The 26,999-nt window shown below is 40.6% G+C and overlaps 1 protein-coding gene across 1 annotated transcript in view; it reads left to right on the top strand.

The window, feature by feature from the left end:
• The window catches only part of CFAP47 (cilia and flagella associated protein 47), a 681,124-nt gene that overhangs the window by 68,721 nt on the left and 585,404 nt on the right, over positions 1-26,999 (top strand). The window contains 5 exon segments of the mRNA XM_030575652.1: positions 1,242-1,319; positions 1,888-2,032; positions 9,579-9,673; positions 20,742-20,910; positions 23,948-24,042. Coding sequence (XP_030431512.1) covers positions 1,242-1,319; positions 1,888-2,032; positions 9,579-9,673; positions 20,742-20,910; positions 23,948-24,042 — 582 coding nt within the window.

Genomic DNA, 26,999 nt, shown 5'->3' with positions numbered 1-26,999 from the left:
TCAGTTGGTGGAAGCGCTCCTGGTGAGGATGCTTACCGCCAGCTGTAGGAGGGTAGTGTGGAGGTCAGCCACCGCAGTAATTACTGCAGTGTCTGTAAGTCAACCTAACATAGCTCAGCTTAGGGCTCTAGTGTAGACATGCCCGTACAGTTTTAATTCTTTTGACTTAATCCATTTTCTGATATTTTCCTTCAGTGCTGTCCAGGTTTCATAGGAGATGAAATTTTGTTTTAAATGAATCTAAAAAACCTTATATTGTATATAGGCTTTCAGCTCTCCATGTAATCTTTTTAACCTTAATTCTTAAAGACAGTGACTTTAAATTTAAATAGCCATCCGAGAAGGCATTACCTCTTCTTAGCAGGCTTTGGAGAGGTACATCATGTCTTTCTGAGTTTAGTAAATAAATTGTTTAAGCATAGCCAGATAACTATTCTTATCAATATTTTTATACTCTTGTTACATTCTATTAGTAACTAGATATAGCATCAAATGACCTTGCTGTGTTTGTCCATAAAACGTCTCCTATTCTCATTACAATGACATTAGGAAGTTATTCTGAGGCTTGCATTTGGATGCAAATTAACATCACAAATGAAACTTATTGACGCATTTAAGGAACAAAGGGTTTTCATCTTTAAGCACCAACATGAACCCAGAAGTTAGAAAAGGCCTTGTACAAATCATTTCCCAACCATAATTGTTCTCCTTTACATCTGAGGAATGAAGACTTTAGCTTACCTCCTAAAAGAAAATATTTTTAATATTTCTGTAATTCTTTCTGAGGGTTTTAAAATGTAGGCATTGTCTTTGAAAAGGGAAGGGGGAAAGACTCACTTTCTTGGCTTTGAGAACACAATGTATCCCTAAATATTCTTATAAAATCTGTTGCTTGGGATAAAATTAATCTCAGTGCTTGGTATCCAACAGAGCTGCTGCTTTTACCCAGTGATTCTATAACCCACTGGAATCACTGCATGTGTATATTATAGAAACCAATACAGCATTTTTAGTCTTCATTATAATATTTTCATAGCAAAATAACTTTAGAATGTGGGGAAGTTCTTTTCAAGGGAACCTATGCAATAGAATTCCGCGGCTGTCTTTCTATTGTCTATTATTTAAAGCTGTCTTATTTTAAATTGCCATCACAACTGTTCCATTATATTATGTACTGTATAGTAAATGACAGAGTAATGTAGTAATTACAATGTTGACAATTTTACTTTTCTTTCAACTAGGTAGCAGTCCGCCATGGAAAAGTATTGGAATTTAGGATTGGTGGATATGTAGAGGCCCCTGAAATAGGCATTAGTGTAGTAAGTATGAGGTATCTTTTATTACACTAATTATTAGTTCTAGGTAAGATTTATAGTTTTATTTAATTATTACTTTTGTAGTCAGGTGTCAGAATTTTCCTTCCTTGGTTATTCACATTTTTTCAGTTTATTTTTCTATAAATTATTTCATGCAAAGGGACTGAGGTGAATGTGAAGAGAGATTAAAAATTAAATATACCTGTGGCAGCTGAGGGATTTAACTGTCTAAATGTATAGTATGTAAAGGTTATAAAGATGAAGGAAGGCGAAGAGGAGAAATAGAATGAAATTAATTTAATTGAAAAATGATACTCAGTTTGAAAAATTTCACTAGTGGTACAATCAATAGTATTATTTCAGTGGTTCCTAAACTGTGGTCTTTGGCACCCATGAAAGATCTAGGGCCAATAAAGGAGCTGGATAGGCAGTTGGTGAACTGAGAGGTTCAGTTAATATAGGATAACTTATGGATCTCTGAACTGCAGTATTTTTAAAGTACTTTCCAGCTATACATATGACTTTATAACGCTCTTACATTTGTTTGTTTGTTTGTTCTTAAACTTACCAGGAATCTTTTAACTTCCATGGTGTTTATGCTGGTTCCACCCAAGGAATTCCCTTTTTGCTTCAGAACAAAGGAGTAGCACGTGCAAGAGTGGAGTTTGATTTATCCAAATATAAAGACTTTACACTGAACTTCAAAGACCAGTCAGGTACTTTCTTTCTTTTGTTATTTCAGAATTGTAATTAATAGAAAAATATGATAGCAGTAAAAGAAATCCAAGCTGAAGTTCTTCTCATATAAAAATCTTACTGATTCACTGTTGTATAGAAAGTTTAAAGGCATTGTGTAAAGTAGTTGATATTTCTTAGCTTTTAATATAAATTAAGAGCTTATACTAGTTCTGTAAAATGACATTAGTTTTACCTTGCTTGGACTACTTTTTCTATACAAAACAAGACTGTGTTCCACAGAAATGATACAAATGCATTGGAGATAATGCTAGAGAAGTGTCAAATATCTAAGTTTTATAAGCTAAGTTATTTTTTTAACAAGCATAAAATAAGGTCATGTTATAGTCCTGTTCTTGATTCCCTCTTTATATGAAGATGGATTTCTAGCATCATGCTAACTTTTCAACCTTGTACCTATGCAGCTGAGGTTTTTCCTCACAGAATGAACAATTAACTATCTGAGTTTGTACTTGGCTTAAATTAAAGATTTTAGAAATATCCCACAACTGTGTTTTAATACTAATTCCTACAGTAATATTGTCATGAAAGAGACTGTTTTACTTTTAGTGGGTGTCTGTTGTACCTGTCTCGGCTGTGAGATGGCTGGCACACCTGCAGTTGTGTATTGTCTTTGCTTATGCTAGTTAGGACAGAGCAACTTCTGTTGTTAGTGGCAGGGGAATTTCCACTCAAGACAGCCACATAGTGGCTGTTCATGTGGACTTTTACAAAGCATTAATGTTTGGGTTTGGCCTTTACGGAGAAATCCAGCTTTGTTGTTTCAGTTCTGCAAAACCTATTTCTGAAGCAGGGGAGCCCATATCTTTTGTTTTCTAGTTTTTTTATTTTCTTTTTTGGATGCCTTTTATCTAAGTTGGCCAGATTTTGAAAGTTTTAGCTTTTGATCTTGCGCTTTCCAGTGTGCTTCCAAAAACTTAAGGTGGTATCTTATCCTACTGTGTAGGTGGGTTTAGGAAGGAGTATTCAAGTTACTTGTCAGTTTCTGACCTGTTGTTCGTATGTTCTCTGTTGTGTATGGTCATGGCTCATTTTCTTTTGAGATATATTGTTGCCCCTGAGTGGCTAGTCAAGTTTGGGGTCCTGGGGATATTCCAGCTGGAACTAGAAATTGACAAAATCTGGTATTTTCTTTGAGTTCTTGTTGATTTCTAAGGAATGTACAAAGTCTTGCTTCTCTGAATGCAGGAGAAACCAAAAAAACAATGGATAGCATCTTTGCTTACAGCTCAAAGCCTCTTTAGCCAGCATGAGACCCAGAAGAATCTTCCTCTAGGCTCATCTAGGGCCACACGGTGCTTATATGCTCGTGGCAGAATGAAAGCCAATCATCAGTCTATGTCTGTTTCTTGTCTGCCTCCCTTCCCCAACTAGGCTTTTTCCGCTCACCTGATCAGAACAATGCCCATTGGACTCCTCCACCCACATATTGCTAGTTTCTGGGCAGACTCCATTATGCTTTGTTTTAGATGTAGCCCCCTTAACTGTCTCTTACAACTCTCTCAAAGGAAGGGCACACTGATGCATAATTTTCAGTGAGGTTTTAACTCTACCATTAATAAGGTTTAACGCAGCTCATAACACTGTCTAGAGCAGGGCTGGCCAACCTGAGCCTGAGAAGGAGCCAGAATTTACCAATGTACATTGCCAAACAGCCACAGTAATATGTCAGCAGCCCTACATCAGCTCACTCCGCTCCCAGCTGCCTACTGGTTGCCCTGCCGATCAGCGCCTCCTCCCTTCCTCCCCAAACCTCCTGATCAGCTGTTTTGTGGCTGTTTTGTGGCCTGCAGGAGGCTCTGGGAGAGAGGGGGAGGAGCGAGGGCACAGCAGGCTCAGGCTCAGGGGCAGAAAGGGATGGAGTGGGGGCAGGGCCTGTGGCAGAGCCAGGGGTTGAGCAGTGAGCTTGTTCCATTGTGAAGGAGAACCAGTGGGAGAAGACCACAGCATGCAAGTCAGATCCCAGATGTTGTTTTCTCAGATGGGGAGGAAGTGCACCAGGATCCAGAGACTAATGCAACCTGTTTGTGACCAACCTGTTTATGTATCTTACCCACAGAATGTGAATGAAGTAACAACAGAAAGACAGCAGTTTGTCTTTCTTATCTATCCTTTTTTCTTTCCCTCTTTATTGTGTGTTGTGTTTATCTAGGTAGCAGGATTATTCTTAAAAATGATTATTACAGGAGAGCCAAAATTTAATGGGTTTGACTGGTTTCCCTTCATTTTCTCCAAAGAAAGACATTTGGCTTGAGCAAGAAACGTTTTCACAAGATATTTTTTCTTTTAAAATACTTTTTTATGTGAATACAAGAAAAGAATTTCCTTCCCCCAAATGAATGCTCACTTAAGTTTTGGTTTTCAAATATTTCAGTCATTTGTATTTTGTTTGTTTTTACATTTGTGCATTGCGGAAATGTTAAATAGGATTTCTATTGAGTGGTGCTGTGGCGAAGTAAGTCAGGCTGTGTTTTCACTAGAAGCGCTGTAGTGGCACAGCTGTAGCATTATAACTGTACCACTGCAGTGTTTCAGGGTATGTTTACACTGCAATGTAAGCCTGGGTTGTCATAAACAGATAGCTAAGGGTTAATGTCTCTTTCACCTGTAAAGGGTTAACAAACAGTGACCTGAAACACCTGACCAGAGGACCAATCAGGAGACAAGATACTTTCAAATCTGGGTGGAGGGAAGTTTGGGTGTGAGTTCTTTGTTCTTGTTCTGTTCTCTTTCTGGGCTCTGAGAGTGACCACACGAATCTCCTGTTTCCCATTGTAAGTACAGCGGTAGAAAGACAATATAGGCTTTTACATTGTTTTTCTGTATTTGCAAATGTGTAGTTTGCTGGAAATAGTTTAAATTGTATTTTTTCTGGATAAGGCTGTGTAGGGGACCTCGGAAGATGTTGTTACGGTCTAGTTAGGCCTGCGCTTTCTCAAGGAGAGGTTATTAGCGGATATGGTATGCTAGCAGCTGCTGCTTATAACCGGTTAGAACTGCCCTTTGTGGGAAGCCCTGATGTTTTGGGGAACTGCAGAAAGCCTCTGGCCGGGAGCCAGGGGAGCCAGGGGAGGTGGCCATTGCTGTTGGAAAGTCCCCCATTGCATATGTATGTGCTGCTTTGCATGATATTAGCATGATGCTATAATTGCTGTGGCCATGGATTGTGCAGTTGGACTTCGCACCTGGCCGAGCTTTTTGGGCGGTGGACTCCCCAAGCTAGTGTCAGCAACGCGTGGAGTCCCCGTTGCGGGTGTGTCACTTAACCTTCATTAAAGCCAATTAACTCACCTGTGTGTGGGCCTCATCCTTGCAGAGCATCCAGGCACGTAACAGGCTGTTTATCCATTTTCTATAAGCTAAAAGACCCTGTAACTGTTTACCATCTAAAATGCAGAGATAAACTTTTTACTTTTTTTTCTTTCTTTTTTATTAAAAGCTTTGCTTTAAGACCTGTTTGATTTTTTCTCCTAGTTAAGGCTCAAAGGAACTGAGTCTGTGTACACCAGGGAATTGGTGGGGAGAAGGGAAAGAGAGCAGAGGGGAGGGAAGGATAAGTTTCCTCTTTGTGTCACATTCAAGGAGCTTGAATCTGTATTGCCCTGAGGGAGGGAAAGGTAAATTTCCTCTTTGTGTTAGATTCACGGAGTTGAATCACGGTGATCTCCTAGTGTACCCAGGGCGGGAAAGATCTGGGAGGAGGTAAAGGGGGGGAGGAAATGATTTATTTCCCTTTGTTGTGAGACTCAAGGAATCTGGGTCTTGGGGGTCCCCAGGGAAAGGTTTGGGGGGACCAGAGTCTATCGGGCGCTCTACCTAAGTCCTGATTGGTGGCAGCCTATCAGATCTAAGCTGGTAATTAAGCTTAGGGAAATTCATGCTAGTACCCATATTTTGGATGCTAAGGTCCAGATTTGGGAATTATACTATGCCACGGGTTAGTGGGGCATTGACTCCTGTTAGGAAACTCTGGTCTTGGATGTCTACGTTGTATTTAAATCCTATGTTAAGACTCTCCCTCACCTCCCCATCCATGCTCAGACCTAAGCCTTTGTGCGCATACCCAAGTCAAAGTAATGATATTCCAGAATCCTTAGTGCCCCCTCAAATCGTGGCCACTCTAGCTCTAGAACTGTGGTGCACTGTGGGAAAACTTTACTGCTTGCCCTGCACGTTACAGGAAGTTTGAACAGCTCACCAATCTCATTGCAAACCCAGGAGGCTCTCTGATAGTATGCTTCCATATCAGAAGAGAATGGGTTAATGGTGACCTAAGTTCCCTGTAAGCTGCGTGGCCACGCAGCAGCCTATTTAGCGCTGCGCAAGCACTCAGGAAGCTCGCCCAGCCATGGCGGCTGGGGGAGGGGCGGCCTCCAATGCAGCCCCAGCTGGACCTGCCACGGTGGCTGGGGGCAGGGCAGCCCCAACACATCCCCGGCCGAACTGCCGTGGTGGCCAGGAGGGGGTGGCCCCAACACAGCTCCGGCGGGGGGAGGGGCAGCCCGAATGCAGCCCCAACCCAGTCCCGGCCTGCACCTGCCACAGCTGGGGAAGATGCACCTATCCCGTGGCCCAAGCCGCTGTGGCAGGGAGAGGCTCCTCTCCCCACAGGGAGAGGGAGAGAGAGAAATCCTGCTGTAGCCCCAGAGCACCCTCATCCCTGGCTCCACCTCAGTGCCCTCACCCCTATTCTCTGCTCCAGTCCTGAGCCCCGCATCCCTGGCCCCTTTCCCCCCAACACTGCAGCCCTTTGCTCCAGCCTTGAGCCCCTCATTCCTGGCCCCACCCCGGAGCCTTCACACCCTGCATCCCAACCCTCTTCCACAGCCCTTAGCTTTCTCCCACACATCACCCCCATATTGGTGCACATAGCAAAATTCATTCCGCACATGTGTGGAAAAATCAGAGGGAACACTGATGGTGACCTGAGCTGTAGAGCTCTGCTTGGATACAACAATATGGATCCGCATCCACAAGAATCAACTTGTATCTGTTCCACAATCCGCACTCTGTCTCTTATCTGTATCCTCACCGCATCCACGGTGGCATGGTATCTCACAGTGCCTCTCAGGAGGAGAGAGAGAGAGAGAGAGAGTGTGTGTGTGTGTGTGTGTGTGTGTGTGTGTGTGTGTGTGTGTGTGTGTGTGTGTGTGTGTGCACGTGTACTATATAAGAAAGCTATATTGTTTAATAAATGTGTACATTGTTGTTGTTTTTTTAAACATCAATCTTATTATACAACAGGCATCAGAACAAATAGCCTTTTATATTAAAAATAATAATAATAAATATCTCACGCCAATAAAGCTCAAAATCACAAACTGAACTATAAAATAAAAAAGTCTGTTGCCTGTTTAGCTTGTGATTTATAAAGTCATCACACTTAGAGCTCAGCAATCCCAGTTTTTGCACCGGCCACCAGCTCTTTGACTTAAGGTTGGTTTCTCCCTGTAGCGGTTCGTCTGTTGAGGAAATTAGCAGTGTATTTCCATCCAGATTTTTGCCTTTATCACTAGGTGTTTGCAGTCTTCTCTCAACAGATGGGATGTCAGGGACTGAGGAGGGAGCCTTTGCCTGCTTGTCCTGTAACTGTCAGTCTCCAGGTTTCCTGCTCAACACTTTTTGCTGTGGTGTGCAATATGCTGTTGATTTAAAGCCCCACTGAGGTCTCTCTCAATCAGTAAAACTGTTTGTTTGCTGCATGTGGTGCAATGTTTTACCGGTGAGAAAAGAAAGCCCTGACTACTAGTTCCTCTGGCAGGCTGCTTGGGTTTTTTAATTGATCACAGATTCCCCCCTCCACCAAATCCCGCCCCCCAAAACCTAGGTTATGGGATTATCTGCATCGCCTAGTGTGAGTTGCTGATAAAGAGGTAACTGAAGCTGATGATACTCTCAATAGTCCAGATAATGCAAGGGACAGAGTGTCTATTCTCCCTGTGGAAGCATGCAAGGGGAATACTATTGCAGGGTTACAGTGCTTAATTTTTGCTTGGGCTGAGCAGTGTAGAAATAACCTCAGTGTAGACACTTGCTGTGGCAACAGGAGGGGTTCTTGCGTCTCTGTTATTTAGTTAGTTAGTCCACCTCCTGGAGAGGCGGTCACTAGGTTGACTGAAGAATTCTTTTGTTAGGTTGGGTTAACTACATTGCTCAGGGGTTGGATTTTTCATGTCCTTGAGTGACATAGCTGGGTTGACCTAACTTTTTAGTGTGGTCTTGGCCTCAAAATCCTTCTGTGTGTGTGTTTGTGTGTGGGGGGGAACCTGATTAATGTTATGACAATGAAAAAAGAGTTTAGAAACACCAATGAGCTGTAGTAGCCCAATAACATAACAGCCATAGGATATTTATTTTTCATGTTTTTGTTCTTTTCTTTCCTTTTTTAAATATAAATTTTAATAGGCTTGTTGGGGAGCTTCCTTATGTAATCCAGGAACTAAATGGTGAAAGTTCTAGAGATTCAGGCATAAACAGCTGGCATATTCATGGGGTATGTCATGCATTGACTCCAGTACCACCTCTTTAGCGGGTAGATAGGAAAATCTTTGAGCTAGGATTAGACTGTATCTTACAAGTAAGAAATAGTGAATTCAGCCATAATACATTACAAATAGGGCTGTTGCCCTATTAAAAATTAATTGTGATTAATTGTGCAATTAAAAAAATTAATTGTGCAATTAGGGCTGTCAAGCTATTAAAAAAATTAATGGCACGATTAATCAAATTGCACGATTAAACAATAATAGAATACCTTTTATATAAATATTTTAGGATTTTTTTCACTTTTTCAAGTATATTAATTTCAATTACAACACTGCATACAAAGTGCACGGTGCTCACTTTATATTTATTTTTTATTATAAATATTTTCACTGTAAATAAATGTCTTTCTCTTCACTTAAAACAAGTACTGTAGTGCAATCTCTTTATGTTGAGAGTTGAACTTATGAATGTAGAGTTATGCACAAAAAATAACTGTTTTATTTTTCAATACAATGTAAAACTTTATAGCCTACAAGTCCATTTAGTCCTCCTTCTTGTTCAGCCAGTCGCTCACATAAACAAGTCTGGTTACATTTGCAGGAGATAATGCTGCCTGCTTCTTGTTTACAATGCGACCTGAAAGTGAGAACGGGTGTTCACATGCTATTTCTTTATAATTTTTGTAGTGCAATTATTTGTAATAAAAATAATATAAAGTGAGCACTGTACACTTTGTATTCTGTGTTGTAATAGAAATTAATATTTTTGAAAATGTAGAAAAACATCCAAAAATATTTAATAAATTCCAGTTATTGTTTAACAGTGCGATTTAAAAGTGTGATTAATTGCAATTAACTTTTTTGAGTTAATCATGAGAGTTAACTGTGATTAATCGACAGCCCTAATTACAAAGGAAATTATATTTACCCATATTGGTAATCAGTTTGTAATATGGTAGCTCTTGCAAAGGTTTGAGTATACTGTTGTAACACATAACTATCTCTTTATTTTGTTTGACAGTGGTTGATTATTGTCCTCTGAGGCCGTATTTGTATTCTGTGGAGTTAGAGGGAAAGTCAACTCTGCAATGTTTGTTGTACTTCACACCAAAAGAAGTAAGTTTATATGGCAGTAGTAATGACAATAACTTTAAATGATGCATTTAAGCTGTTTTCTAAGATTAGAGAAAATAGACATCCTACATATTTTGTGTAACAAAAGTACTAAGTAGTTAAAACCAGGAAACCATAGTGGCCTTGGAATAGTTTTGAGAAAATAATGTCGTTGTTAAGAAAATAAATTCTGAAGTCGTGTCTGTGTAACTGTTACACACTTTTTGCTTCATAGCCGTATGAAAAGTTTAAATCTATTGCTCCAAGCACTTTTTAAAAAAATGTAAAATATGCACAGTCAAAGGAGGCGAGGGAAGAAACATTTCTCAAAACATCAGCCTCTTCCAACAAATTACTCAACAAATTTGCTGTCATCACAACTCTTAGCTCCCTAAATGTCTATGAAAATACAGGAGTTTTGCAACATGCCCTAAAAGTTGAGAAATGTGGCTTCTGATGGACTCATTTGAGGAAAGTGAATTGCAGATTTGAGTAGCTCTCATGAGTCTGTTCTGCATTAGAAAAATGACCTGTTAGGTGCGGATGATAAAGTAATATAACCCACGTTCACCACTGTTTTAGAAACTGAGGACATTTCTACACAGCAACTAGATATCTGAGGCTCGCCCGTGCCAGCCGATTTGAGCTTGCAGGGCTCTGGCTGTGGGGCTATTTCACTGCCGCATAGAATTCCATGCTTGGGCTGGAGCCTGGGCTCTAGGACTCTGTGAGGTATGAGGGTCCCAAACTTGGGCTCCAGCCCAAGCCCAGAAGCTTACACAGCAGTGAAACAGCCCTGTAGCCCCAGTTCTGGGAGCCTGAGTTGGCTGGCATAGGCCAGCCACATGTTTTTCTTTGCTGTCTAGACATACCCTAAGGGTAGGATTGCCAACTTTCTAATCGCACAAAACTGAACACCCTAGCTCTCCCCCTTCCCCGAGGCTCCCCCTACACCTCTCCCACTCACTACATTCCCCTTCCCCCGGGGACTCGCTCTCCCCCACCCTTACTCATTTTCCCTGGGCTGGGACAGGGGGTTGGGGTATGTGGTGGGATATAACTGGGGGTGCGGGCTTTGGAATGGAGCCAGAAATTAGGGGTTCAGGATGTGGGAGGGGTCTCTGAGATGGGGCAGTGAGTTGGGGTACTGGAGTGGGTTAGTGCTCCGGATGGGGGTGTGAGCTCTTGGGTGGGTTTGGGGGTGAGGGGTTTGGGGTGCAGGAGGGGGCTGTGGGGTGGGGCCAGGGGATTTGGAATGTGGGAGAGGGTTGGGGTTTGGGAGGGGGTGCAGGCTCTGGACTGGGGCCAGGGATGAGGGGTTTGGAGTGCAGGAGAGGGCTCCAGGCTGGGGGGTGGGGCCGAGGGATTCGGTGTGTGAGAGGGTGCTGTGGGTTGAGGCAGGGGGCTCTGGGCTGGGAATGATGGCTCTGGGATGGGGCCAGGGATGAGGGGTTTGGAGTGTAGGAGGGGGCTTCAGGTTGGGGGCACGCTCAGGGCTGGGGCAGGGGATTGGTTTGTGGGTATACCTCCGGTGGCTCCTGGTCAGTGGCACAGCGGGCGGGGAGGGGGCTAAGGCAGGCTTCCTGCCTGTCCTGGCACTGTGGACCACGCTGTGCCCCAGAAGTGGCCAGCAACAGGTGTGGCTCCTAGGCGGAGGCATGCAGGCAGCTCTGTGTGCTGCTATCTGTAGGCACCGCCTCCCCAACTCCCATTGACCGGGAACCAGCCAATGGGAGTTTGGATTCAGGGTGAGGGCAATGCATGGAGCCCCATGACTCCCACCTAGAGCCAGAGCGGTTGGCCACTTCCGGGGTTCAGCGTGGTGTCAGAACAGATAAGGTTTAGCCTGCCTTAGCCGGGCAGCACTACTGACTGGACCTTTAGCGGCCCAATTGGCAGTGCTGATCAGAGCCACCAGGGTCCCTTTTTGACTGGGTGTTCCGGTCAAAAACCAGACACTTGGTCACTCTACCTAAGGCTCTAGGATCTAACCAACCCCACATGTTTTGGAGAACAGTGAGCTGAAAGACATGTGCATGTTGGCAATTACAAACAAGCACACCCCGTTTGGATTCAGTGCTGTAGCAGAGGAGCCTTGTGCATTGGCTGAATCTCCCTCCCCTGCACCCTGTTTTTATTTGAAATAAACTTGGAGGTGCTATAATTTTGGGGAGGAGGCAAAATATCATTCCTTCTAAGGTTTTAAGTAAAGGGCATCCATTGTTTCCAAAAGGGTCATTAGAAAATAACATTTACATAAATGACCACCTCTGCTTTCTCGGACTTGGGTACTCGGTTCCTTTCCTTTAGGGCCTCTCTGAGACCCTACGTCCTTTCCCAGCTGGCTGTTTTCACCTCCTTTACATTCATGGCAGAGTCTAATGAATCTCTCCTGCTCCAATGAGTCAGCAGTAATTTATGTGCAATTCCCTGCAATGTTTTAAATGCTGCTAACAGAGCGGGACAACAAGAGAATCTTATTACCTCTTTTATACTGTCCCTGCTAAATTTATTCCAGGTTTCTTTAAGAATGCGTTTGTTAATTTAATATGAGAAGTCTACAGATTTCACTTCTGTAACAAAGCTTAAATTTGTTTTGGTTTAATTTTGATAGAGAAGGATTTTCAAAGTTGTTAAAATACTTTTCCAATAGGCTTCATATTCTCAATCTTTGGGAAATAGTGTCTTATATTTGCTGTAACTCATGGATTTTAAATATCTAGCAGAGAGAGAGAGATCTCATATATATGGTCTGTGTGGCATACTTGGTTTTTACAGAATCTAAGCTTTCATTAAAAAAAATAATAAATAAATTCTAGTCCTCAAGAGTTGTAGAGAACCTTCCAGACAAACTGACTAGTCTTATCCTGAATTTGCAGACAGGCTGACACAAGGACAGGGGTGTGAACTCCCTTGCCCCCTATTAATCTCACAGAGGTATCAACTCTAAAGCCCAATGATGACATGTTAATGTCAACACTATTATTTAATTAGTAATGGTGTTATTGGATCGAATGAAGGAGAGGGTGGAAGTAGAGCCCATAGAGTTGAGAATTTGCTATGGGGAAGAACAGAGGGGGTGATAAGACAAGGAAAAGGAAAAGAAAGAAGATGGAAAAGGAAGAGAAACAAAGGGCAGAAATATTTAGTCTTACAGGTGAGCCTGCTGATACTGAATGCCAAAACAAGGTGCTAAACACATGATATATAATAGCCACAAATTATAAAGGCCATATTGTATTCTGGATCTTTGTGCAAGCCTCCTGTTGACATTGGTGGATGTTTGCTGTGGACTGAGGAAGCAGTATATAATCTGTGTTGTTAAACTACCTACTAACCATAATTGAAAATGGAATTTGGCTCTCTCTACTGAATGAGTTTGTTCTAGCCTTTACAAGTAAAACAATAGATTCCTTATGCATATAACATGTGTTTGCTATTGATGGAGTGAATAAGGCCTGGTCTACATTTAATGAGATCCTTCCTTAGAATTCTTCAATCAACCAAGCTAATGCCTCCTGCTTATATGAATTAGCTACATAGATGAAAAAAACCCTTCTGTTGATGTAGGAACCATCTGTACTATGGTGCTACAGCGTCGACATCCTAAGATGCCAATATCCTGGAAAATCTCTCTGCTTTTACCAAGGACCATTCTGAAGTTACCAAACCTCTTGTGGTGGAGCTAATATGATTTTTTTGCTATTTTGTGCAATTGTTCACATTCAATTTATCTTCTGAGATTTAGTCTAACATCAGTCAATCCCCCACAGGACTACCTTTTCAGTTACAGACATGGTATGCCTCAGAGCTATATCTTATATTGAGTTAGTGTGAGATTTTCATTTCTGTATGTCTATTGAAAGTTTTGTTCACTTATTTTTACAAAGGTTCCAAAGGGGCTAGCATGCTTCACTATGTCTATATACTCTGTGGGTATGTCTACACTGCAGAGAGACATCCCTGGCTGGAGCATCAGCTGATGTGGGTTTTTGGATCTTAGACTGTGGGGCAGTTTAATTGTGGTGCAGAGTTCTGGGCTGGAGTCCAGGATCTAGGACCCTGTGAGATGTGGGGGATGATCCCAAAGCTCGAACTGAAGAGCTGAAGTCTGTGCTGCAATTAAATAGCCCTGCAGCCTGAGCCCTGGGAGCCTGAGTCAGTTGACATGGGCCAGCTGTGCGTTTTTATTTGAAGTGTAGACATATCCTATGAGTGAAATCCTGGCCCCACTGAAGTCAGTGGCAAAACTCCTGTTGACTCCAGTGAGGCCAGGATTTCATTCAGTATCCTTTAACTCAGGAGTAGGCAACCTTTGGCACGTGTGCCAAAGGCAGCATGCAAGCTGATTTTCAGTGGCACTCATGCTGTCCGGGACCTGGCCACCAGTCCGGCAGAGCTCTGTATTTTAATTTAATTTTAAATGAAGCTTCTTAAACATTTAAAAAACCTTATTTACTTTACATACAACTATAGTTTACTTATATATTATAGACTAATAGAAAGAGACTTTCTAAAAACGTTAACATGTATTACTGGCACATGAAACCTTAAATTAGAGTGAATAAATGGAGACTCAACATACCACTTCTGAAAGGTTGCCGAACCCTATTCTAACTGCTGATCTGTTTATTTATTTATCTTTTTAAATGTGCCAGATGCAAATCAATGAAACTGCATCCTGCATAAGTGAGCACAGATTTAGGGTCAATTTTTAAAACTGGTTGTTTGTAGAAAGGGTGAAGCTGAATTTCTGGAAACTTGGGAAAGGATAAAATAGTATAGGCTATGTAAAACAAAATGGGAAAAGAGACTGACAGAACTTTCAGTGCGTAGGGGTATATTTTAAATTTTGCGTTAGCAAGCTTGAGGATATGCTCTTTTATTTTACCAGTAAGATCCCTCGACATATACATTTCATTTACAAGGGCATCCTTTTGTAACTGCATTCTCTTGGAAACATTTTTCAGTTTAAAATCACCATTAATGATCAAAAACTTTTTTATACGTGTTCTTCCTCCTACTTGAAAATCTGTCAGTATTAATAAGAAGCAACAAAGTAGTGTCCCATAATTGTTAGTTGAGATTTTATTATAATTAAGGCTAAGATTTAGTCATGGGCGTTTTTAGTAAAAGTCATGGACAGGTCATGGCGCCATGTATTTCTGTTTACTGCCCGTGACCTGTCCATGACTTATACTATAAATACCCCTGACTACATATTTGGTGCTGTGCGGGGCTTCGGGGGCACAGCTGCTGTTCTGGAGGGGGGGGTCTCTGAGGTTCCTGCTGGTGCTCAGGGGAGAGGAGCAGCGGCAGCGTGGGACCGCGGCAGCTGCTGCTTTCTGGGGATCAGCCCTGCTGTCTTGGGACTACAGCAGCAGCTGCTGCTGGCCTTGGGGCAGGTCAGGACCGCCACTGTGGTGTGGGGGTGGTGTGGCTGGCCCCAGGGCCGCCAGAGTGCTCAAGTGACCCTGGGATAAGTCGCACCTACCAGCTGCAAAAGTAACAGAGGTCCTGGAAACTCACAGAATCCATGCCCTCTGTGACAGACTCACGGCCTTAATTATAATGGACTATGGATGTAATAATAAAAAAACAGAGTAAATAAACACTTGCTAAATGTGTGATGTGATTGTATAATAAAATTCTGAGTTCCTTTTACATAATCTGAAATAAATCCATTCTTTTTATTTGGCCTCAATGTACACTCTGAATTAGTGTACATAATAAACACTTACTCTTATATAGCGCTTCATAAAGGAGGTAAGCATCCTTATCCACATTTTAGAGGTGGAGAATGTATAACACATCAAATGGACTGTAATTTGTTAAGTGTGGTATGTTCCACTCAATGTTATGGATGAAAAACATATTAACTAGTAACTGTAGAAAGTTCTCAGAATGTTGAGAGGATCCAAGGTCTTTGTTTGGGCTGCTTCCACTTCTGTGGTCTGGAGTATCTGCCTCTGACTCCTTTCTCTGCAGATTTCCCAGGGGTAAAGGGAAGGAAGTACCACTTGGGCCTAATGCCCCCCAGAGTGTGTGTGTAGGGCAAGGGTGCCGGAACCTTTATAGAAGTAGGGGAGAGGGCAGTGAACCAGTTGCCCTCTCTTCTGGCACCATAGCAGCCCATGTTAGGTGGAAGGTGTAATTGCAGTGCCTTCCCGGCAGAATCTATTATTTTGAGCGGGAGAGGAGGGAGGGAATGTCTGCAGGGGATATATCTGCGAGGGACATTAATTCTGTGATTGTTTCTTTTATTAAAAAGTGGGGGGAGTGGGCAATGGCTCCCTGGCCTCCCCAGTTCTGGTGTTGTTGGGTGGGGTGTTCTCTGCATGGTTCTGGCCAAGAGGCAGCTGATTCTCCTCTTTCTGTTTGAGAAGGAAAAGGTTTCCTTTTGCAGGTTTTTCTCTGTGTAGGGATTGGGATGCAGGGGAGAGTGATTGTAACAATAATATTTTAGTTCACTAAAATTTTTAGTGTAAAATGAAATATTTTTGTTTTTTTAATTTGTCTGCCCTTGACTGTCTATGGACTTATATTAAACAATTTATTTATATATACACAGACATACACACACCTGTACCCTGATATAATGCTGTCCTCAGGAGCCAAAAAATCTTGCTGCGTTATAGGTGAAACCGCGTTATATCGAACTGGCTTTGATCCGCTGGAGTGCATAGCCCCCCCCCGCTCCCAAGAGCACTGCTTTACTGCGTTATATCCGAATTCATATTATATTGAGTCACATTATATTGGGGTAGTGGGCTCTGTGTGTGTGTGCATGCATGTACACACACCCCCTGATAACAGATAACAATTTCACCTCCAGGTTCTAAATTTAGACAGACTTATCTTAAAATGAATTAGCTCAAATCCTGTCAGGTATTTGATAGAAATACTTAGGGCGACAGTTTTGATGTTTTTTACTCAGCTCAACAGTCTGAAAGTACATAAGTGCATCTATAACTGAAACACATTTGCCTTGGGTACAGCTGTCATCAGAAATCTGTGCTGGCAGCTCTCCCCCTTGCTTCTGACATAGAACTTGTGTGATAGTAGCATTTCAGCTGTAATGAGGGCCTGTCTGCACTCTCTAGGACAGTGGCTCTGAACCTTTCCAGACTACTATACCCCTTTCAGGAGTCTGATATGTCTTACATGCCTCGAAGTTTTACCTCACTTAAAAACTACTTGCTTACAAGATCAGCCATAAAAATACACAAGTGTCATTGCACACTATTATTTAAAAATTGCTTACTTTCTCATTTTTACCATATAATTATAAAATAAAGCAATTAAAATATAAATAGTACACTTACATTTCAGTGTATAGTGTATATAGAGCAGTCTAAACAAGTCATTGTATGAAATTTTAGTTTGTACTGACTTCGCTAGTGCTTTTTATCTAGCCTGTTAAACTAGGCAAATATCTAGATGAGTTGATGTATCCCCAGAAGACTTCCAAGTACCCCCAGGGATACACATACCCATAGTTGAGAACCACTGCTCTAGGGCGTGACTTCTGACCCCATGCTTTCTTTAGCCACTGAAGATGGACCATTCTTTTTCTGATGGGGTGATGGTAAGGAGGCCAAGCATTTCTTTCCAGAGTGCTTCAAGATGAAATAATTAAAAATCAGAATAAAAAGAACCTACGCAAAGGAGGAATTGAATGTGCAACCTGGCACTCTGTTCCCAGTACCACAGTATTTGCTGTGGTAACTTTTTCCCTGTGGCAAATCCTCGGGTGGATGAAGGGTAGAAGTGGCGATACTGGCATTGCTAGATGGTGCAGTGATAAGCTTAGTGCACATGCACAGAGGGATCTGTGCTAGCAGCAGAAAGAACTCTGAACATAAAGCTACTATATTTAATTCATTGTAATATTCAATTAGAGTTGTCATCTGAATTGTTGTTCAGTGTTACTGAAAAGTGATTTTTAACATTTGTTCAGACTGCTATTGCTTTTTTACAGCTGTTGCCAGCAATTGATATAATTTGTGATATTAGCAATATGAGTACTTACCTGAAGCGTCTATAGCCGTTTTCATTCTGCTTTAATAATAGTCTTGCTGTTGGAAGAAAAATCTTATAATATGTAATTAAACCTTTTGTTATTTCATTTTTACATTATTAAACCCTTCTTAAATATGACAGTTAAAGGTTATAGTCTCCTCCGTTGGATTGTCACATCTCATGTCAAAAGTATGATATTTCAGAAACATGGATGCATCTACTGTTTATCATTTAAGTGCTAACAATGTGCTCTGCACTGTACATGGCACACAGAAACACAACCCCCAAACCCTTTATTCACACAAGTAATCATTTAATTCATTGAGAGTATTTACAGGTTCAGGCTACTTGCATAAAAAAATAGTGCTGGTCAGGAAATAGTTTGGATTTTTTTAATGGAAAATTTAAAAAAAAAACAAGTTTTGACTAGAAGGTTTTCAGTGTCTGTTTTTTCAAAGAAAAACCAGTTTCCCATGGACAGCAGACACTTTTGCAAAAAGTTTTTATTTAGTTGAAAAGCCTAATTTTCTGTTGGAAAAACCACTTACATGGAAAATTCTTGATCAGCTCTAATAAGTAAAGATTTAAAAAATCAGGTGTTGAGTGAGGATCAGAAATACCAGTAGTAGATACAACTGGAAGTTCACAAGTTATGTATGTTTAAAAGTGCTTCCATCCTTGTCACCTTTTAAACTATAAAGCCAAATGTTTGCAAAAGTGATACTCTAGACTGGAATTAATAGGGCTGTTGCAATGATTAATAGTGAACATAGTGAGTGTATCATTTTTAATGATTTTATAGGGAAACTAGCCCAAGGGAAACTTAAGTTTATAAATAATTACCAGGTGCTGCTTTCATGAGCTGAGCTTTATTTTAATGTATTCTTTTTCATTTTATCTTCATTTTATTTCTTCCCCTCACCCTCTCAGTCATTCTGTGTAATTGTGCTATACCATCGGAGCAGCTATTTTGCAGTGAGTATATTATTGTCTACCTGGCAGAGGGCAGCTCACTCATTACAAGGCAAGGCATGCTAGAATATGCTTAAAATATACAACTCTCTGGTGGTTGCAGGCTGGCAGTTAATGCAGTAGCTGATAGCTGGCAGCAATAGCACTGACTAATGTTGAATGGAGACAATTTTGAAAACTCTTGTGTTGCCCAGTATGGCAGAACTGAAGGCAGCATCTGGAAGTGTATGTACCCCCTAGCATGCTTTAGCTTCTTCTTTAATTTAACTCATCTAAAGTAAAATACTAATAAAAAAGTATACTTCTATGAAGAAGAAAAGGGATCCAAATCCAGCATCTCTTTCCAAACTGAATTTTTTCAGGCGTCAGGCCCTTATTGACCCTTTAAACATTCAGGATGAATATATTCATTCTTGGCAGTGTTGTCTCCTTCTTTATCACCCTATTTTCTCTCTCTCTCTCTCTCTCTCTCTCTCACCCCCCCCCAGCATCTTCCCCTTTCTTTCCTTCCCCTTTGCACCCCATCTGCCTCTTCTGCAACTCGCCCACTCTCAAAGATCTCTAATCTGCGCTCTCCTTCCAACTACCTCCCTGGGTTAGAACTAACTTTGACCTGCTTCCCAGCTGCCAGTTCCTTCCCCTACCTCTCTCCTTGAATATCTGTTCCCCTGACCTCATGGTCACTTGTGGATGTCTGCTCTCACCCAACTTGCCTCCGATTTGCCAGAAACCTTCCTTCCCATTAGAGATGCATCCTTCCATATTTGTCTGCTTCTGCCAGAACCGCACTAAACCTTTCCTGCTCTTGTGGTAGCCATCATTTCTTACAGCAATGACTTCTGAATATATTGAACACACCTTGTAGTTTAATAGTCACATTGCTCCTCAGAAACTAGATACTAGAAATGTCGCACTTTCAAACAAAAAGCTGTGAATAATTCACTAGTCTTTTTCTGGTTGAGTTGACTAAGATTACACACAGGGTCACAGTAATGCAGAATCCATTTATCTTGCATTTCAGTTTTTTACTATATGAATAAAAACTAACCAAGATATTATGCAGATTTTAAAAACCTTGAATACATTTAGGTGGATGCCCTAACTAATAAACAGCCCCTAACCAACAAACAAAGCAAAAAAACCAACAAAAAAACAAACAAGCATTTGTCTCACAAAATCACATAACCATTTGCTGAACTTAATACATATAATAGTGTGAGAGTCAAAACACAGTCATTTGAAGATGATTTGCTTTTTGGCCTACTTATTAAATATCACCCTAAACATTTTACAAAAATGATGTAATTATATCAATGCTTTGATGATTAAGTACTCTAAACAGAGTAAAACAATGTTAGTGCTTTGTGGCAAAGGCTTGCTAGAATGTTGATCAGACAAGGAAAGAGGTTCTTCTGCAAGGATTTCATGCTATTCCAACTTCTCATAGGTCTTTACAGTCACCAAGGCTCTTGACTTCATTGTTTAATGTTCAGGGCATGCTAAAGCCTGCCTTTTCTCTCAGGACCGTCCAGAGGATTCAAAGCAATTTCGGGGGCCCCTTCCATAAAAAAAAGTTGCCATATTATAGAATATTATATTCTTGTGGGGGCACCTGCGGGGCCCATGGCCTGGGGCAAATTGCCCCACTTGCCCGCTCCTCTGGGCAGCCCTGTTTTCTCTTGGCTGTATGCTACTGATTATTGCCTGAAATCCAATTCAGTTTTTGTCTGCAATCATACTTTAAAAGGAACAAAACACCTTTTTAAATAAGAATGTGCCAAAAGCCTCATGCAGAGCTGAGCTAAGCTATATACAGTTCTGGTAATTTTTGTCCCATTATATTCTTCCTTTGGGGGAAAAAAGGTATGGCTTTTAGGTACTTAAGATGGCTGAAACTATGTGGCAATAGATGAAGCTCCCATTAACTTCTCTGGTCCATGATCAGGCCATCAAGTTAATTTCCTCAAAAATTGTTTTAATAATTCTGCTAAAATAGGGATATCAATACTATAGTACTACATAAACTTGCTGTTTCCCTCCTTGAGAAAATGACCACAACTATATTTGTGTTCTTTAGGTGGCAGCATATGACTTCAGTCTTCCAGTGAACGTTAACTTCAGCCAGGTTCTATCTTCTCAGCAAAGTACTACTGCTACTACACCTTCTGGATCAGGAAAGCACATAATTGTTCCTCGTCCTCAAATTCTGTCTATGACTGCTCCATTTTGTACAGTTCAAGCAACTGGTACGTAAACTAGGAATATTAAGTGTGTGTGTGCGCATGCAGGTGGTGTGCTCTGTATTACTGTTTTTCAGGGGTTTATTGCTAGCTTTAGCAAAGGAAAAATTAGAAGCTAAAGAACTGAGTGTAGAACTTACTAGTCTAATTTATTATAATATCAAATAATTAGAAAATGTATCTTTGCATCTATTCACTCAATTTTAAATGTGTATTTCTGGATGTCTTTGACGCTGGAATTATAATGCTATCATTTCTAAAAACTAAGTATCAGAGAATCATAGAAATGTAGGGCTGGAAGGGACCTTACATCTTGATAATGAATGACAATCTTTCTTATAAAACCTTATGGATGTCTATGCATGGAACAAAGGGTTTTTTTGTTTTTTTTTAATTGTGACTTCAAAGTTAAGATACACTGTCAGTGAGCATTTATAATATTCTAATGAGTAAAAGATACCTTTGGTACCTCGTATATTATGCATTTCAGTAATCAATACAATCACTTCCAAATATAAAATTGCTTGGTTTGAAATTAAATCTTAACTCTTTGAAGACTTCTTTTCTCCTACACACCTACAAATACAGAATGTATATTTAACTGTAAAATATAATCACTATCACACTCAATAAACTGCTACTCTGTTCAATATTACTAGATATAGACAAACACTCAGACTAGACTTATTACAAAATATATCTTAATTTGGTATCCCATTGCATAATAAATACCATTAAAAAGTAGTCTGAAAGAATTGTAGGTTGCCACAATCCAAATATTTTAAAAGCCAAAGGAACCTTCTCTAAAAGTAGCTGATAATTTAGGTTATAGTTTCTTCTATTCTATGGCTATTTAATTATATCCTTACAGAAATTCTTTCTGGGGGACAAATACTAAATAAATGTTCTGAACACTCAGTATATTACTAAGCCATGCTCATCTACTGTAGGTAAATAGAAAAGCATGTTTTTGTGCTATGAGAGTAGGACTTAATCTCTTTATTCCATCACACCACCTTAGAAATGACACTTGTTATTGATTAGCTGTTTTCAGATGTCACACTGAAAAACGGAATGTGATAACACATGCTTTTTGAGATCTAAGGACCTGATTCTACAATGCTGTCTCCCATGCTTAGTCACTAGGCATGCATTTCTGTTGGTGGGAGGCTGTGTATTTTCTACACGTATGTAATCTTTTTATATAAAAAACAAAAAACAAAAACACTTGTTTCTTACCTGGGCCTGAAAGTACCCAGGACAGGGTTTGAAAACCTGAGACAGTCCTGGCAGCAGAATTACTACAGTGTGCAGATATGTCAGAAGCTGATGGCATCCTACTGTGGATGTGTGTGTCTGAGAGAAGAACCATTCTATCAGCAGTTGGGTTGCCAGGCATCCGGTTATCAACCAGAACCCCCAGTCGAAAAGGGACCCCGACGGCTCCTGTCAGCACCGCTGACCAGGCCATTAAAAGTCCAGTTGGTGGCGCAGTGGTGCTAAGGCAGGCTCCCTGTCTGCCCTGGCTCTGCGTGGATCCTGGAAGCTGTCAACAGGTCCCTGTGGCCCCTTGACTTCTCAGTGCTTGGGTTTAGCATGCTTTCTCTGTGATCCTTGTGGACCCAGCAGGGATAGGCAGTGATCCCTTAACCCTTTTAGGGCAGCTGCTTTAGCTTGTCACACCATGATATGGACTAGCCACCCTCTGGACCAGTAGTTCTCAACCTGTTTACCATTGTGGGCCACATATGCAGCTCTGTGTTATGTGGGCCTCATCAACATAATATATATACTACCCAGATATCTTTTTTTATTTAAAAAAAAGTTTTGTATTTGTTATATGACAGCAATATGATTCAATCAATATAGTACTTTTCATTTCAACACTGGCAAATGTCTACCATGGAGCATTTTAAATTGGCACTGTTATTTTAAGGGTGGCATGGCATTGTGTATTGCCACCCTCACTTCCATGCTGCTACTGGGATTGCTGCTGGGCTGAGCACTCAGGGAGCATGGCTGTGGAGCCTACCTGCAAAGATGGGGACTGTCCCCCAGGCACTTAGCCACACATGCACCCATTTCCCCCCGGTCAGGGACTGTCCCTCATGCACCCAACTCCCCCACCCATGGACTGCAGTTAATGCTTTGTCATAAAACATATGTCTTTTGCTTTCTTTACTGTGGCACTGGAGAACAGAAATTACTGTATTAAATGAAAAGCCATTGTGATAAATCTATACGTATTCTTTGGTGAATAGCAAAATCTACATAAAGTATCACAAATTTAAATAAATTTAAGAACTACTAAAAAAATAAAGGAGCTAATAATAGATCTATCAAACTTTTAGTAGCCATTTAGAAAAAAATGAAGCTAATACTACTTGAATTATCCATCATAACAGAAAAATAATATTTAGTGGTGACAAAATAGATGGGGCTCAAAGAAACGCCAGTCCACTATTTACAAAGTTTATTTTTAGTCATTGATTGGACTTCTAAAGTACTTCTCCTTGTCCATACAGGACCTAGTCTGACTCCCTTTTGTGTTAATCTGAAATAGGAAGAAAGTATTCTTTCTTTTTATAGCATCAGTGTTATAAAGGAAAGACATGAGTCTGATGTTTAGCCTGACCTAAACTTGACTTCCCTTTTGTCAACTGATGTGTTCATGAGTGCACAATTAATGACACAGAAATTTGTGTATCACGAGTCCTAATCAAGTAGACATTTACATTATATTAATTGTGCTTGCAATGTGTAGACACTGAAAGGGAGGACAGGTTTTAAAAGAAAGGGAGAATCTGTCAGCTTAAGAATTTGTTTATAGCTGTGTTGGTCCCAGGATACTGGAGAGAGACAAGGTGGGTGAGGTAATATCTTTTATTGGACTAACTTCTGTTGGTGAAAGAGACAAGCTTTTGACCTACACAGAAGTCTTCTTCAGGTCTAAAGAATGTGTAAAGTGGAATTAAAGTTTTAAAGAGATGTTTTAGAAATATTTGTCAAGATACTCTATAAACTTTTTGATTTTCTCCTACAGTACTACAGCCACCACTTGAGTTCTCCACTTCAGAGCTGATATTTCAGTCAAGAAGCATACAATTAGAGATTGCTGATGAAAGTCTGAGCACTCAGGTAAATACACACACGTTTTTATGACTATTCTCAGCCTAATCTTTTACTTTACTAGGACTGTAAAAGAGGTACTTGTTTAAATTACATTGTGTGTTTTTAATAACTACATAAAATTTTTCTAGTATGTGTGCTTATGGATTCCAAAGTATTTTATCATTGTTCTGTACTACTGTGAGTTTCATGTTGGTCTCTAAAAATTATTACTTTTGCTCAGTTCCTGGCTTAGACTTGATTTTACCCTCTGATTCATGAACTAAATTGTGCGCACCATAGGAAACTGGCTATCACAATGCATGAGCAGTTGGTGACTTCCGAAGATGTCCAGTGATGATGCATAATGTGATCATGTCTGAGCTCATATTTGAAGATTTTTTGCAACATATTTTATGCAGACAGTTAATAATTCATGACATACTCTTAATTTTATAAGCATGAGTTTGCATGTGGCAATCATATGTTGTGTTTCATGATCGTAGGAGCATACTAGCATAGCCTAGCATTTGGGTGGCATGTTCACATTGATTATTTTGCAGTTGTTCTGTAGCTTGTGATACACAGGAGATCAGTTTAGATGATCACAATGGCCCCTTCTGACCTTGGAATCTCTGAAGCTACAGATCCAAAGTACCAACAATGGTATAGAAAGGTTAACCTTTCCCCCTTTATATTCTTCAGTTCCTCTCTTTATGCTGGTGACAGTGGTGTTGAAATTATTTCCCTCATCCTTCATTGTATAGTTACTATTTTCCTTGACATTTTTAGTTAAATCAGTAGTTATTTTAGGTCTTGTTTTTATGTAGCAATTCTTTTTTTTTTTTTTGTAATAGTATTGTTTGGATCCTTTATTTTTGGATCCAAAGAAGCATTCATAGTTTAAAAGTTGTCATTTATGCCATAATAAAATGTCTGACATGACCATCACACCAGATGCTTAAAATGTATTGGAGGAGAGAGAATCTTTTCTACTTCTATGATCACTTTTTCACCTTTTAAATTTTCCCAGCCATGATGGGTGGGTGGGGGGAAACGAGTGCTAGATCAGAGCCCATATAGTCACTTTAATCTGCATAGGTATTGGAGGATATAGACTATATAGCCCAAGTTAAAGTTTCCTCAAGAAGCCTCTTGAAAGGGTCCTTCTGGAATCATGGAAGAGAGGAGCTATATTCTGGAAGTCATTATCTTCTGACAGATCCCCTGCACTTCTCTATGTGAAGGGTAATATTTCTTGAATGAAGAAGTTAGAGGAACTCTGTCCTTTTCACCAGCTGTCTCCTTGATCACCTCTCTCTCCTACTGGTGACAGCATGGCCTTCCAGGAGATAGTAGTGTGGGACAGTTTTAATCTATGGAGTAGGCTCAGACAGCTTATAATGCATGTCTGGCTAAGTCTTGACCCTCATGAATGTTAGTTCTTATAGGTTATCTGCAAGGTCACGTTTACCCTGCAGCTGGCAGTGTGCTTCTCAGCTTGTATAGACAGTTGAGCACTAGCTCTGCTCGAGCTAGCACACTAAAAATAGCAGCATAGCTGGAGGTAGATTGGGCTAGCAACCCAAATCATAACCAGGGAGTCTGAGCAGGTTTATACTCAGGTGGCTCAGGCAGAGGAAGCATGCGTCTGTCTACATGAGGGGGAAGCATGATCCCAGCTGCAGTATAGATGTAGCCTGCCTGTCAGGGTACAAGAGGACTAACATTCATGAGGGTCAAGGCTTAACCAGACCTGCATTACGAGCTGCCTATAAAGCATCTGAAGTTTGTCTCATTCTCTACGGTCTGCTGTGACCATTCAGAGATATTACTGGCTCAGGACTTCAGACAAAAGTGCTGGAATTGCCTTTTTGAAGGCATGCAGCCTTTCCACTGTTAAAACCAATGATCACTTGAGCAGACTCAGAGACTAGTGTTTTGGCACAGCCTTTTCAGGGTTTTAGTCTGTCTTTAGGATGAACATGTTGTTCTTTAGGTGTGAGAAATAGTACCAGCAGCACTCAGGTGACTAAATTAGATATCCAATCTTAGGGTAAGCAAAGGTAGTTTCAAAGTGCCTTTCATTTTAAAGAGTCAGCTTAGGCAGAGGGCTTATCGTCTGTTCCTTTATCACAGAGGCTACTTTATACTCTGATGCAATGATGTTGGGACCTCAGTGGGCAGCCAGATGCCAGTATGTTTCAGCACTATTCCTTTTTTGCATCCTTCTCCTTCTGGAGATAACTTATCCCAGTTTCTGCCAATAAGGTTTTGACTATGGACCTGATTGTGTGCTGAAATTTATCCAAAAGAGATACAGTTTTCAGTTGAATGGCATTCCTTATACCCCAGCTCTTTCCATATATTCTCATGAGAAACTTTTGAAGGGTGAAGTCACAACCTTGCACCTGGGGACAATACAGCAGATGGACGATCCACTTTACTAGGGCAAAGGTTCTTATTCTTGTTGTTTTTTGTCATTCCAGCAAAAAAAAAAAAAAAAAAAAAAGGGGGGGTTTTAAAACTGGCTCTAAACTTTTGCAATCTCAATAAGTTTTTCAACAGAAGAATCAATATATGCAGTATCTTCGAGAACTGTAATGTCAGGTCTCTCTGATAGTGTATTCAATTCTTGCAACATTTCACCAGTACTAGTAGAAGTTCTCCCATCTGCATTTGCCTTACCACCACTGCCATTATAAATGCAGTTAATCTACTTATCGCACACTATCCCATGATTGATAGCCAACTTGCTATTACTCCAGGTTATTCTTATTACATTGAAGAAATCCATGTTATATTTAAGATTTGAGAAAATGGTTTTCCTTCCTAGGTAGGAAACATTGTTCTTTGTGAATGGTGAGTGCTTGTAAGTGTGCTATCTGTGAACCATGAGATGTGCTTATTTTCTTACCTTACAGATATAAACTGCATACTCTATTGCTCTCTAGAGCTCTCTGTTGAACTTTGTGTCAATTGTTTCT

This window comes from Gopherus evgoodei, chromosome 1, assembly GCF_007399415.2.
Source record: "Gopherus evgoodei ecotype Sinaloan lineage chromosome 1, rGopEvg1_v1.p, whole genome shotgun sequence".
NCBI lineage: Eukaryota > Metazoa > Chordata > Testudines > Testudinidae > Gopherus > Gopherus evgoodei.
Note: the sequence above shows the minus strand (reverse complement) of the source record. Positions and strands in the feature narration are given on the sequence as shown.